The sequence below is a fragment of the Limanda limanda genome, chromosome 9 (genome assembly GCF_963576545.1).
Source record: "Limanda limanda chromosome 9, fLimLim1.1, whole genome shotgun sequence".
Lineage (NCBI taxonomy): Eukaryota > Metazoa > Chordata > Actinopteri > Pleuronectiformes > Pleuronectidae > Limanda > Limanda limanda.
The window spans coordinates 29,256,296-29,271,108 of record NC_083644.1 but is presented as its reverse complement, the minus strand read 5'-3'; the positions used below and the strand labels follow the sequence as shown (position 1 = coordinate 29,271,108).

General features: G+C 38.9%; 1 protein-coding gene across 1 annotated transcript in view; it reads left to right on the top strand.

Annotated features, from left to right (window-relative positions):
* The window catches only part of szt2 (SZT2 subunit of KICSTOR complex), a 160,731-nt gene that overhangs the window by 121,830 nt on the left and 24,088 nt on the right, over positions 1-14,813 (top strand). The window contains exons 57-65 of the mRNA XM_061078706.1: positions 1,591-1,712; positions 3,712-3,897; positions 7,962-8,220; positions 8,347-8,426; positions 11,200-11,325; positions 11,917-12,119; positions 12,631-12,727; positions 14,001-14,081; positions 14,521-14,595. Coding sequence (XP_060934689.1) covers positions 1,591-1,712; positions 3,712-3,897; positions 7,962-8,220; positions 8,347-8,426; positions 11,200-11,325; positions 11,917-12,119; positions 12,631-12,727; positions 14,001-14,081; positions 14,521-14,595 — 1,229 coding nt within the window. The remainder of the gene's footprint in view (positions 1-1,590; positions 1,713-3,711; positions 3,898-7,961; positions 8,221-8,346; positions 8,427-11,199; positions 11,326-11,916; positions 12,120-12,630; positions 12,728-14,000; positions 14,082-14,520; positions 14,596-14,813) is intronic.

Sequence of the window (14,813 nt, the reverse complement as noted above, 5' to 3'; positions counted from 1 at the left end):
ATATATTTAACGGTCATTCCATATATTCAAACATCTCATTCCAGATAGTCAAGTTTCATTCAACTTACTTAAGCTTAAAAATTACCAATGTCGCTGCAGCAGATTTTATTAACTGTTGCTTGCTGTCTATAAACTGGTGTCAGCCAGAGAGAGCGCTCTAAAATGTCATTGTAAAATCCGAATTGACTGATTGTTGTTGCATTTACAATGTGATCATTCTTTTGTGGTTAAAAGTTCTGCTGTCCATGTCACATTTGTTTCAGAAGTTTGAATCTCCTAGTTAAAATCTATATACCTGTTATTTCAATAATTTAAACAACTAACATTTGTGTGAGTCCTTCTAGTTTTTATAAATCTCTCATTTCAGTGTGTCTTCTACGTCGACTCAACATGTCACACCTGCTATGGACAGTAGCAAGAAGGGATAATTTAATACACCCATTAATGTGATTATCTTTTCCAGTAGCTGCAAATAAAACCTGATGAATATTTAGGATGAGTTTTAAACTTTTCTTCCAACACAGCTGCTTCATCTCAGACAGATTCCGTGTGGAAAACTCTGAGCTTATTCCACAGCTTCTCTGTTGGGTTAAGGTCTGGAATTGTATATTCAGGTGCATTGTTATCCTGCAATACCTACCTTATCTTGAGCTTCAACTGGTGAAAAAACACTCTGGCAATTATAATTAAGACACACATTTTTCTGTCTATTCTTTCTAAATTATTCAACCTCAGTTTCATCTGTGCATGGAACCTTTTTGTTGCAGTGCTGTGAAATCTCAAACTACCTTTTAGTAAACTTCAGGTGCGTAGTTTTGTGTATGGCAGATCTGTCAATCATCTCCTGATTCGCTTAAATATCCTGCAGTGTGTCTTGTCATATTTATGTGCCAGCCATGGGAGACATTAGGAAGTACAGAGCCAAAATTTGTGCTCCGCATCTGGAGGAAAAGAGTGACTTTCTTTTGAAGAGATTTTAAAGATAAAATACTTAAACATTGTTAGGATTATTACAGGCAAAACTTTAGTTTTATTGCAATTTTAGTCTTATTCCAGTACATAAATAAATAATCTTAAAGCGGCAGCTTTTTGTTTAAAGTGTTAAGAGTTGAAGCAGACCTTAAATTCTTTGGAAGCTGAAGTACTGATCAGTCACTGATAATGAATTGCTCATTATTTTCTCTTCTCTTCCTGCTAAGAACATGTCTACAACACCTAGATATATGCTGTAATCTAAATAACCACAATGCAAAGAAGATACGTTATCCATGTTCATCTCTCCACAAATGTTCTCAGCCGAACCTTGGAAACAGCTCAGAGGATGCTTATGTACTTTAGTGCATTCGGCCTTAAGGCTCTCATAGACCCGCTAAGCAGTTATCCAGTAAAATGATATGTGTAAATGAATGACATGTAAAAGGTTTATCTCAAAGTAATCATATGTTTCTGTACTGGACTCTTACAATTTGGGGAGGATCGGATGAAGGATTGCCCTGACAAAAAGTAGAGAGCCTGTGTTAAAGGACGTGCCACAGTGTGCTGTGTAGCTTTTAATTGTCCTGGTTTGCTGTATGTCTCTCTTCTGCACAGTTCATAAGGGCTACCAGCGCTTCGAGGCTGTGGAGCAGAGTGATTTTTTCAGTTCAAGCCAGACAGGGGCAGGACTGGCTCCCCGCCAAAGGCTCCTTTTCATCAGCATCCTGGATAAAAAGGTGACTTGGTTTATGGAAGCCTATTGTGAATATCCCTTAGTCCAAGCTCTGAGGTTTGCAAGATCTGTTCTTTTTCACACAAGTTTCTGTAATATCAGTTTAATAATTTTCTGCAAGAGCTACATGCACTACTACTAAAATAGTAACAATAATGAATACACAGTAAGTGAATAGAAGTATGAGCAAATAGAAATGTGCAAATACTAAAATTACTGCCTTATGATTGTATTTCGCTGCAGACCAGCAAGGCTGCAGAAAATATGATAACAATCTCCTCTCTGTTCCTGTGTCCATATTGTGCACAATATTTCTTATGCATTGAGGGAAATGAACACAAATGTTCACATGTACTCAAAGATGAACTGCTTATACACTCAACAAAAACATTAAATAGCAAAAAAGCTAATTTCTTATTTTGACTCACATTTTTTAAGTATAAGTCCAAGATATGAGATTTCCTCTGTGCACACAAAAGGCTTATTTCTATACAATTTGGGGCAAATGCTCATTTTAGATGGCGTGTTGCAATCTATTCACTGATGAATCGGGCAGATGGCAGACAGCGAGTATGACTTCTATCGTTTTGCTGTGGTCAATGTTTTCAACAGAGTGGCCCATGGTGGTGTTGGGGTTATAGGATTAGCAGGTAAATTCTATGAACAACGAACATTGGTTAATTTTTATTGATGGAAATTTGGATGCCCGTCATCATGTAATTCATCCACCGCCATCGCCTCATTTTGCTACATGATAATGCCCATGTTGCAAGGATCTGAACAAAATTCCTGGAAGCAAAAAACATCCCAGTTCATGCATGGCCTGTATACTCATCAGACATGTCTAGTGAGCATGCTCGGGATTACGCTTTGGATTGACATATACAACAGCAGGATCCAACAGCTGTCAATATCCAGCAACTTCGCACAGCCATCAAAAAAGTAGGGACAAATATTCCACAGGCCAAAATAAAGGACTTTATTCAAGATAAACTGCTCATTTTATTTTGACCAGTTCAAAGCACATCTGTATATATATATATGTGCTTTTTATCAGCACATATATATATATATATATATATATATATATCACACCTCTACGGTGGACAGATTAAGATTAAGATTAAGATACATTTATTTGTCCCAAACACATGCACAGACATGCACAAGCACACTCATGCAAGGAGGGAAATTTAACCTCTGCTTTTAACCCATCTGGTGCAGGACACACAGAGCAGTGGGCAGCCACGTACGGCGCCCGGGGAGCAGATGTTGGGGGAGTAAGGTGCCTTGCTCAGGGGCACTAGGCAGGGTAGGGAGAATCCTCTTGGACAGATCAATCCAGGTTCGTCTTTTTGTTGTTTCTCCGTGGAGTCGAACCAGAGACGAACCAGAGACCTTTCTGCCCATAGTCCAAGTTTCTGCCACTAGTCCACCGCCTGTCAATTTTATCTTGGCAAAGGTGAGGCGATCACTGACATAGAATTGAACAAATTTGAGAGAAATAAGCTATTTCGTTTACATAGAGGAAATCTTGCATCTTTTACTTCAATTAAAAATGGGGGCAAAAACAAAAGGGTTTACATTTTTGGCCAAAACTCATCAATTGATACACTACTTATGACATTCAATGCATAGTCTATGTCTTAAAAAATCGAATGATGAAGTGGTGACATTTTATATAAAAACAGTGAAAGGTCAACTGCACGGTGAGCTCATGTTCTGCAAAAGTACTATTATGGCCATAATTTAATTCAACACTATAAATTAAAAACATAAGCGAATATTAGCAATATATTTTCTTCAGAGGCAGAAAACTAGGAGTCAGTGATTCTACTTTCTTCTTGCATATTTGAATATGTACATCTTTCTATTCACTGGATTATTATTACAATTTTCAATTACTTTGTTCCACTGTCCTAACTGATTGTTTAAGAGCTGTATCTCAGAAATTTACCTGCAATGATTTTCTGATTTGGATATCATTACCATCATTTCTTTAGGTGACTCTGCACAGCTATAACTGGTCTGTGGACCTGGGTGCCTCCATGAACCGAGAGTTGGTCCGCCTTGTTAAATGGCAGAATGCCAGGGGTCATGTTGTCCGTTGCCTGCTTAACCAGAAGATGGGCTTATTCCACCATTACTGCTTTTCTGATGCACCCGTGCATGAAATGGAATCCAAGCAGGTAAAAAAAATCCTTCCTAAAATGTAGCAATATCGAAATCAACAGCAGAATGGAATGAAAAATGTAAAGAAGAGCTCTTGAAGTAGTATGATTTACTTTAAAATTAATCTACAGCAGGGAACCACCACCAACCAACCTTAGCCAATTAATTGATTCAATTCAAATTGATTTGTGTAGCACCAAATCACTACATACATTATCTCAAGGTAGTCTATATAAAAAGGTTAGTATCTCAGTGTCCTTGAGCAAGAAACCGAACCCTGATTTTTCCTGGACTGCTGTGTGTGAGTGATGTGACATAGGCAATGTGCTGCACATTGATGAATGTGTGTGAATGGTAAAACTGAACTGTAAAGCCCTTTCAGTGATCATCAAGACTGGAAAAGCACTTTATAAATACAGACAATTTATATATAAATAGATTGATACAGTATAGTTTAATGTTAGGTGTGTGTTTGTTTGTCTTGACCCTGCTTCTTATTTAGAGCCAGCTTTTCAAGGAGACATGCTGTTAATTTCTGTTGTGCTTAAAGGAGACATATTATGCCCATTTTACCACAAGTTGATATGGTTCCTTGGGGTCTTAATGAAATGTCTGTAACATTTTTTGGTCAAAATACCACAAGGATCATTTAAAACAGCACCCTTTGTACCCTGTCTAAAACAGCCCTCCTCAGATTGACCTGTTTTGAGTGCCCCGCCCCCCCCCCCCTCTCACCGCCCCGACCCCTGTCACTCACACAGACACATCCACTTTCACGTCTTAAATCCCCCCTTAGCATATTTAAGGTTGTTAAAAAAAATTTAAGTCACTGTTCTACACATATATTGCTGTATCCATTTATTTAAATACATGCATTAGATGTGTGTATACAGTATATAATTGTATGTGTATATTTATTCAGACAGACAGACAGACAGACAGACAGACAGACAGACAGACAGACAGACAGACAGACAGACAGACAGACAGACAGACAGACAGACAGACAGACAGACAGACAGACAGACAGACAGACAGACAGACAGACAGACAGACAGACAGACAGACAGACAGACAGACAGACAGACAGACATCATTTATACTGCTTATCATTCACATGTAAATTCACACTAACAGTGAATTAGATCCTCCAGTTCACTCCAACCCCAATATCCAGGTCTTTGGACTGTGTGTAAATTGGTCTTCCCAAAGAAAACAAAGAACATGCAAACTCCACAAACATTGACAAAATTAAATTTTTTTTACAACTTTAGTTAAACCTGCTTTTATGACTATTTTGGCCACTAAGAGATGATAAGCAAGCTGTAAACACTAACGAATACTTTATACACTTAATAAAGTAATAAGTGTCTCATGTATTGCTCCTATTATTTATATAAGGGACAATCACAGCAACATATTTACTCATGTAGAGTTGTGTCCACTTGATGAAGTTTTCTTTACCTTAGTCTTTTGTCTCTACCAACTCAAAAGAAAACCAACCTCACTGTTCCCACTAGTGAGTAAGATGACTGGTGGAGAAAGATTTACATTTTAAGTCAATTGATTTTCATTTCCACTGCCATTTGTGAGAAGCTAGAGAGCACTTCCACATGTAGTAGAAATGATTTTCTGCCCCATAGTGCAATACCTAGAACAATTGCCTTGTAAATAAGAGGTTTCTGCTCAGTAGCCATTTTCTGCACTGTGACCGGTCATCAAGACAAGAAAAGCTCTATATAAATACAGATCATTTACCATTAAATTAAACTTGTGTCACCCTATTTTTCAAGCCCCAACACCCTGATTGTGTTGAACGAGGGGGAGTAACGGAGTGAGGATGGATTGGTCACTCTTCCCTGCTAGGTCAATTCAGTCATGGGGATTTTGTCTTAAAAGACTAAATTTGGAGTTTAAATGAAAAGGTTTAAAGATACAGAAAAATGTCATGCACAGTGTTTTCCTACATTGTTGTGTGGGACAGGCAGAACTTAGGATTTATTAGAGCAGCATTTTACAGCAAAGAAAGACACCAAATGCTCTTTAGCCTGCCCCCTATGGCCAATTAAAAGAATTTAAAGGACTAAACTTTTCTTTTCCCTTCAAAGGCCTGGCTCTTTATGGCTGCACTACTAATGAGTTCAGACAGAAGGCAGATTCAGAGCAGCAGAAAAATTTGCCTAAACCGAGCTTCATCTGTCATGGTCCTGATGAGAAGTAGAGGGAGCACCAGTGCACAGTTTGACCCTCAAGCCTGTGGGCATGGCAAGGCCAGCTCTGCCACACTGGGGCAGCTGGGCCCTCAGCTGCTCCACTGAACAAACTTGCCCCAAAGTTCTACTCGACAGCAAGCAGGGCACAAGAACAATTATCATGTATCTAGTAACAATACTAATCAACAATTATGCGTAGTGCAGTGAATTTAAAATGTGTAATACTTCACTACTTCATTTAATGGTTTGTATTTATACTGCGCTTTTCTAGTGTTTATGACCATTTCGTTGCAGTTTTGCTATTCTCCAGTTCACACACACATTCATAAAGGCCCTCTTTTTGCAGTACTTTTTGCAGATCACACATCACTCACACACTGCTGGCAATTTGGGGTTCAGTATCTGGCCGAAGGACACTTTGGCACACAGAATGGGGGAGACTGGGGTCAAACTGCAGATCCTCTGGTTAGTGGTGGTTAGTAGTGCACACACTATCATGGGACTAGCTGTTCAAAAGATGCCTTGACTTTAGCTGTGTGACTACTTACATGGACATAGTCAAGTTGGAGCACTCTCAAATATTAAACAACTTACAATTCAAGTAAATAACTAATATAAACAATCAGGCACAGTCAAGAAACTGATGTTTATGAATTTGTGAAATTTGGTGCATCTTGACTGCATTTAAGGGGACTGTTGGGCCTTAGTGGAGGCATGCGCTCTACTGAGTACCATTCTATTTCAGATATGTTTAGAGCCATGCCATGTATACTTGACACATATCAGCAAAACACTGCAAAAAATATCTTCAGTTATTCTAAAAAATATATATATATATATATATATATATATATATGAAAGCCTATGTCCTTTAGTTGGTAGTAGAGTATGTTTTATTTTAGATATTTTTGAGCCTCCACAGAGAGCTTGACACAAATCAATATGTTATTCTTCTGTTTTAGAAAATAGGGATGTAAATAGGGTTCTAAAGATATATCCACTGATGTACTATATAGCAAAAATGTACTAATAATAACAATAATTTTAAAAAAGCAGATAATGACCTTTAAAGTGCATACCTGATCAAATTTTTTCTGGGACTCCTCCACAAACTATCTACGCATATCTCACAAATTGGTTTCACACACGGCATGTCTGTTTTTAATTGTCCAAGAAAGTACATTGCCGAGTTTGGTGCAATTTGGAAACACGATACCTGCTATTAAAAAAAAATTGAATTAGCAGACGATCAGCACTCTGTAGCAGTCAGTGGGGCAGGGTAGTGTGAGAGTGAGTTGACCATACATTTTCAGATAAACTATAACGGTGGTCGATAACTGGTTCTAATCGCAGTTCAAATAGATCACTTCGACAATTTGTTGACTTTCATTTCACTATGTCCTACTGACAGACTTACAATGGGTGCAGATCTCCATTATGGCAACAACATTTACAGAATCAGTTACTGTTTGGCAATTTGTCCTTTCATTTTGTTGTTACAATGCTTTATGCTGACCAGAATTATAAAGCTTTTATTTGGAAAAGTTGTCAACTTATGTCTGAAGATAGTATCGATTGCTTAATAGAACTAAGCCGACATGTTGTGTTTGGAAAAGTAACAGCAGTTAAGTAAATTATTCCAACTTATATAAAGGCCACACACATGAACAGTCATAAATAAACCAGGGAAGGTGAACACAGTTTCCTTACTTTATTTTGCACAATAGACTGTTTATAAAAAGCTGTGCACACATTTCCAACCTCTTATCTACCTGTTCTCCTCTCTTTGTTTATCATTGTATAGCAAGTTATTGATTGATGTCCTTATACTTCTTTTCTATATTTTTTTGCTTTCATTGAGTCTTTAGCAGGATTCCGACTGTTTCCTCAGCCCCTCTGTGGAACCTGATGCATTGCTACGGAGTGCAGTTCCTCCTTTGCCTAGCAAAGAGCCGGGCAGGCTTGGTAGCGCTGGCCGAAGTCTTGCTCCACTCCACTTCCCATCCGAGCTGCTCCCCTTTGATGAAGCTCTGAGGGACATATGCACCATTCGACCCTTGACAGAGGGGGATGTGGTGACCAGTCATGGCGGCCAGCTCTTGGAGATCAAAGCTGCTGAGAGGAGGGGTTGATACAGCTATTACTACAACTACTTTTAATACTACTGATGATGAGATATTGTTATTGTTATCGTGATTCAATGGAAATCCACACTAAATAGGAGTGGGGATGACTTTGAATTTGTGTTGACAGAACTGGAGAAACAGATGAAGATAGAGAACCTCTTTGTGACTTGGCAACAGAGGTCAGCACAGTCTAACATGCCCATTTCAGTAAGTAATTTATGAATATTTGTGACTTAAATGAAGTATTGTATCAGTTAAAGCAGTGGTCCCCAGCCCCCGGGCCGTGACCCGGTACCGGGCCGTGGGTCATTTGGTACCGGACCACACAGAAAGAATAAACCTCTTAACATTTTTTCTGTTTTATTTATTATCCGGTCATTTTTCAAAATAAAACACCGTTTTATTTTTAAAAATGACCGGATCCTCTCCATCCAACCGGTCCGTAGTGCAAAAAAGGTCGGGGACCACTGAGTTAAAGGATATGTTCATACAGCAAAGGAACGTAGAATGTATGGTAGGCTATTCAGTCAATCATACACACTGAATATTCCCATTTTTTAGTGTCAACAGATTTAGATTAAGTCTTAGCCAAGGCAAGAAACCACAATCTGAATGTTTGTTTCACTCCAATGTATCATGACCCTAGAGCAGGGGTTCTCAAACTTTTGCAAGCTGGGCCCCCCCAAAGCTGGTTAGGGATAGTTGGGGCCGCCCGCCACCACCGCCCTCAACTACACCGCCATATATAGATAGATAGAGAGATATCATATTGTTATTGATAGGCCTGACATGTCAAGGTTAGGCTTTGTTATTGTTAGGCCCATACAGACAATTATTATTACTATTTTACTATTTTACTATTTATTATTATTATTATGATCAGTAGTAGTAGGCCTATTAATATTAGCAGCTGTGTGAGTCTGCATGCTTTCTTATTATAATAATCATCATTATTACCAGCATCATTATATTATTATTATTATAATTAATGATAATCGACCAATTATTATTATATTATTATTATTATCATAATAATAATAAGTGTTATTATTGCTATCATTAGCTTACTGTTATTATTATGGGCCTCTTGTGATCTTTAAAAAAAAATCTTGCAGGTCTGTCAATGTGAGACAGGGTTAGGATGGGTTAAGGTTAGCTAACACCAGCACAGAATAGTATTCAAGTGCTGATGTTTTATTTGTTGCAACATGGTGGATGATTGAAGATGTAAAGGTAGGTGTTAAGGAGAAAAGGGCTAGCTGCAGTTGGAAGAAGTTAGCTAGCTAGAAGGCTAGTTCTTGGGGCTACAAGCTTTCTAAAAAGACTGGAGCAAATTACTCGTTAGATTAGGCTACGAATAGGCCTACTGCAAGTTCAGGAAGGTATTACTAAGGAAGGAGTGAGTCTTTAAAAAGACCGTTTATAAAACAATGAATATCTGATTGATAGAGGAAACAAGAGCAATCGCACAAACTCTGCAGGGTGTCGTCTCAGTGAGGGTGAGCGCTGACCATGCCTGCGGTTACTTTTATACTTGGAAGCGTACGTGCAACTCACGTTCAAATGATAACACTCCTCTTTTGATTGGTGGATCAGGAACGAAACAGTATTTCATTTGTTTGTGTCAGTCCAGCCCTTTGCATTTCGCCACTGAGGGAGCTTTCACTAACCAGTGACAGGTTGGCGGTCTATTTTTCTTTCTTTTTTTCTCCGTCTGTGACATCGCGCCCCCCCTGGAGAGTGTTTGCGCATCCACTTTGAGAACCACTGCCCTAGAGGCAAGCTGGAGGCAGCTGCTCTGGAACTGATCAAAAGAGGGACACTGAGGACTCAGCAACAGGAATTAGTTATAATGTTCCTACTTTGGGAAAGGAAAAAATGAACTACCGTAACCTCAGTGTTTGCACGTTTGAAAATATATATATAAAAAAAAAAAAGACAACATGGCAGAAATACTTTCATGACTTAAATGTGATGTCTTAATTGTTGCCCTTCCTGAATCTTTGATATTATAGCCATGAACATACAGTCTCCTTTAAAATGTAACTCTGGATTCAGGGTCTGTTCTTATTAATATAGATCCCCAAGGCTTTGTTAATTACTGCCATCCAGACGCTACAGAATTATTAAATGGAGAAGGGCCCATTTCAGCAGTAGCTGCCAATGCAGCTCTAAATAAATGCCAATACCAAGTAGCATCCCTGGTATTGAAAGCTGGTGTGGTATTGTACCTAGGCTTATAGGTAAGTTCAGAAAGCTGACCATTTTAGAAAGGTATTGGATATCGGACATATTAAGACATAATTTGAGCATCCAACAAAAATCGGATCGGACAAGTAACTCAGAATTGAGTAATCAATTCCTGTAGTGTGAATGTAGCTTAGTATCAAAAACATCTAATTGAACCTGACAAAACCTAAAAGGTCAATGGTTTGGAGTACCCAGAATTAAGGTTCACTTCTCATGGGAATTAGTATTTAATGATGCCATATTTTAGAGTGAGGAATATCTGGGCTAATTACAGAGGCTTCTGTCAGTCTCAATGACATCTCAATAGAGGTCACATGTTGGCATTAGATTTACACCCACACAGGACACAGCAGTCTCTAACTCAGGCTAAAAACCTCCGACCCAGGTCCGACAGGACCGACAGCCATATCCGATGGCATTTGGATTTTTCACACCACATCATAAATTAAATTATCAATTAAATGTGATATGACTGCACCATAGTCAGATGTATTTGAACTCTTGTTCTTTCTGTATTGCATTGGCTGGCCATCTGCAGACTCTTTAAAGTCCTAGCTTCCTGTAAATCGTACAAGTCTGTGAAGAGCTATAATATAGAGCGTTGGCATGCATTAGTCTTGAATGCAAAGTCCTTGTAGTCTTTCTATCACCACCATCTCACTTCTTTATCCTACATCCTGTGCAGTATTATCATCTTATCCCATAGTGACAATAACCTTTGTGTCAACAGGGGGCAGATTTGGAGACCCTGAAGCAGTCATCAAGGCTGGTCCACTACTGTGCAACCCCTCTCCTCTTTGACCCTATCTTCCGCAAGAAGATTCAAGAGGAACAGATTGTGCAGCCCCCGGTGAAGGTATCTCTGCTGTCTGAATAGAAATGTTATAGGAAGTTTAGGTTGTGTGACAGATTTTATGAGTCAATACAGTGCATGAACATACACTTTGATGGCTTGATGCATAAAAATGTAATTGAAAAACGTGTCCTCAAAGGTAACAGGCAGTGTCACTCTTTTGTATCCTGTCATGACCAGCTCAAAGACCATGAAAAATAACAGGAGGTATTCCAAGTAGTTAAATCAAAGTCTACATTCGGGAATTTGTGATTGAAAGATATAAATATCAAAATACAGATGTTATGTATGGACGAATGATAGAATATTGAGTGGAGTGTTGGATGGTTAAGGGAAAATATAGACAAGGAGCTGGAGCATGGAGCCTAGGGACCTTCCCCTTCCCCCATTGTTTCAGCATAGAACCAGTGGGGTGCACTCTATACTAATAAATAACTCTTTATCTGGAACACCAGGCCCAACCTGTAAACAAAACTCCAATGGTCATGGCATCATGCTTTTATTCAAAAATCAGAGTGGCTAGACTCTTCCTTATATGTTTAGGTGATGTATATTGTTCTGTAAATGTTAATAATATTGTGAAATGTGTCCCAGGAACGACATCGCTCCAGTGACTCCACAGCATCAGGTCGGGACCGCAGCTATAGCACCGACTCAGCTGACATGCTGCCAAGCCGACTCAAGGAAGAGCCCTGGCTGCTCGACATTTGCAGCACCTTCCTCCAGCAGTATGTCCAGTACTTGCAGAGCATGGGCTTTATTTTGGTCCAAGTCCGGCCTCAGTCTCCAGCTCGCAGGTCTGTGCATTTCTAAATACTAATATTCAAGTAAGCCTAAACTTTCGTTTTAATATGGGAAAAATATGAACTTTCTAAATTTTCCTTTAGTAAATGTAGGGCATAGTATGTGTAGCCAAACATAACAGTGTTTTTTTTTTTATGCGTCTGCTCAATTGTTTGTGTGAAACAAATGATCCATCTATCTCTGCCTCTCTTAGTCACCTCTCATCTTCCATTGGGATCAGCATTCATCGATGAGTTATCATGTTTGTTTTGATCCTCTTCTGATCTTTGACCTCCTAGCACATCTGCACATAGCTGATGTAAGCAGAATAGATGAGGGCATATGTCTGTCATGCGAGCCTGTCACTTTCTAAGCTCAGACCAAGTCACCCTGAAATGTATTTTAGGGGTAGGCTAATGTGCTGTTATTGTACCATCAGCCCTTGGGGCCCAGGCCTATCTGGTTTGACCAGACTCTAACTGACTTGTTCTCCATTCCACCCCAACCCAACCCCATCTCTCACAGCATTGCCCGGGCCCGTGCTGCGATGCTGAACTCTGCTTCATTGGAAGGGAGGATGTCTTTTTCTTATGTAAAGCAGAAGAGTGAGGACAGCCCTAAGGTTAGTGTTCTCCTCAGAGATGCAGAAATTGTATTCTGCCAGCACACACTGTGTGGGATCTGGCTGTGCCCCAAAGACAGTTGGGGTTCATTCCTCAAAATGTTTTTTTTAATTTATTTTCATTAAGAAGCTATGCACGATGTCATGTTTGATCAAAAAGCAGCCTCTACCCAGTCTGCAGAAAGATTAACACAAAATATTAAAAATATTTAACACACACATATGGTAACCTTTTCAAAGTTGCTTACAGTAGTGAGAAGTGGCTTGAATTACAAGTTTGTTGTACTAAGCACGCCGATGACTTTAATAACTCATAACTAGGGATGCTCTCCAAAACCTGGCTTTGATTTGGAACCTTTTATTAATATGTAAAAAATATTGAGTTTTTAAGAGTTGTTCTTTTATCTATACTTGAAGAAACCATGGAGTGCCTTTGTCCCCTTTGCTCTCAATGGGCCTTAACCGTTTTTCCAGATTTTGCAAATTTGTATTTATTTCTTTAAGTGTCTCTGAGATTTCAGTGACATGGACATGCTGTAGACGAGAACACTCATTCGCAAAATAGTCGCCCATGATTTTGTTTTACATACTAGTGTTAACGTATTAAATTTGTCAAAGTTCCATGGTTTTACAGCTATGGCTGTTTGATAAAATGATCTTTCCAATTGTATCCTGTTAATTCTGTCTAATTCTTTCTAATTATGAGATGAGAGGTGGCACAACAAATTTCTTGCAGACAGCACCCCCTTTTCATTTAGATATTCTTGACTTCTTACAATTTTCTTCTCAGTTTCTGTGATTTCTCTGTGTGCACATAGCACAGCAGTCTCATGCCCTTTTATGGGCATTGGTGGGGCATTTACTTATGCTAATTAGGAATTTAAGAAGACGCAGCGTTCATCAATATAAGAACACAGGTTTGAACAATTATACAGTTTAAGAAAAATTCATAAATCTGAAGTAGAGTTTTCTTAGGAACCATCTAGAAAGCACATTTAACAAAATCTTAAGAATATATTGGTTACTGAGGTCCAATGTTTTGTCACTCTAGGAAACTCTAGAAACCACTAGTAAGCCTGTATGTAGAGAGCTCTGTAGATCTCAGGCAGGTAAACTTAGTATCATCTTACTACTGCCAGATTTTTACTATAATAGGAAGGAAAATGCCAATATCAAATATCATCGTCACCAAGTGGACAGTGTAATTTTTTGGAGTGGAACACCTATATCAGATAAATTAATTGTAAGATTGTTTTGTTAATAAACATTGCAGACTACAGCGTCTGGCACCACTGCATATCAACTCCAGAGGGCCTTGCCAGGTGGGATGGTGCTGATGGAACTGGCTTTTCAGGTATGATGTGGATCATTAGAGGTGCTCATCACTACAGTGCTAGCTGGAATCACAATTGGTGGTCCTTTGGTATCTGTTGCTTGGAACACTCATTTCCTGCAATTCATGTATGTGTAAATTCAATGCCAACCATTTTATGAAGCATACTGCAGATGATTATGAACTGTGATTAGTGACAAGTTTTAAACTATTAAGAAAGCTTAAACCTTTACCTGTTCTTAGTAAATGATAAACGGTCTGTGTTTATATAGCGCTTTTCTAGTATTGATGACCACTTTACAGTACAGTATTGCCCAATATGACAGCAATTTTTCCCAATGGGACTGCAACTTTCGAAATATTTAAACAATAACAATCCTTTTTTACTGTAATTAAAATATCAGTAAAAAATGTTAATGTTTTTTTTTTACGTTGTATGTGTGCCTTCTCCCTTTCACAGGGTTGTTACTTTTGTGTGAAGCAGTATGCACTGGAGTGTTCCCGCATTCCCATGGGCCAGACAGTCAACTCCCAGGTAAATGCTTGGCACTGCTGGGGGGTCACACAACTTTAAAGCCTGGGCCAAACTGACTTTGTGAGTGCTGCGTGTGCTATGTGGAACAACTTGCTTTTCATTTCAGCACCCATGTTATCAGAACATCTACACTGCCTGCACCAGCAATTCGACTCAGACGTGTAAGCAGCGCAGAGTCGGGTCTCCCCTATTTTCTCAGCATAACATGCAAATTTACA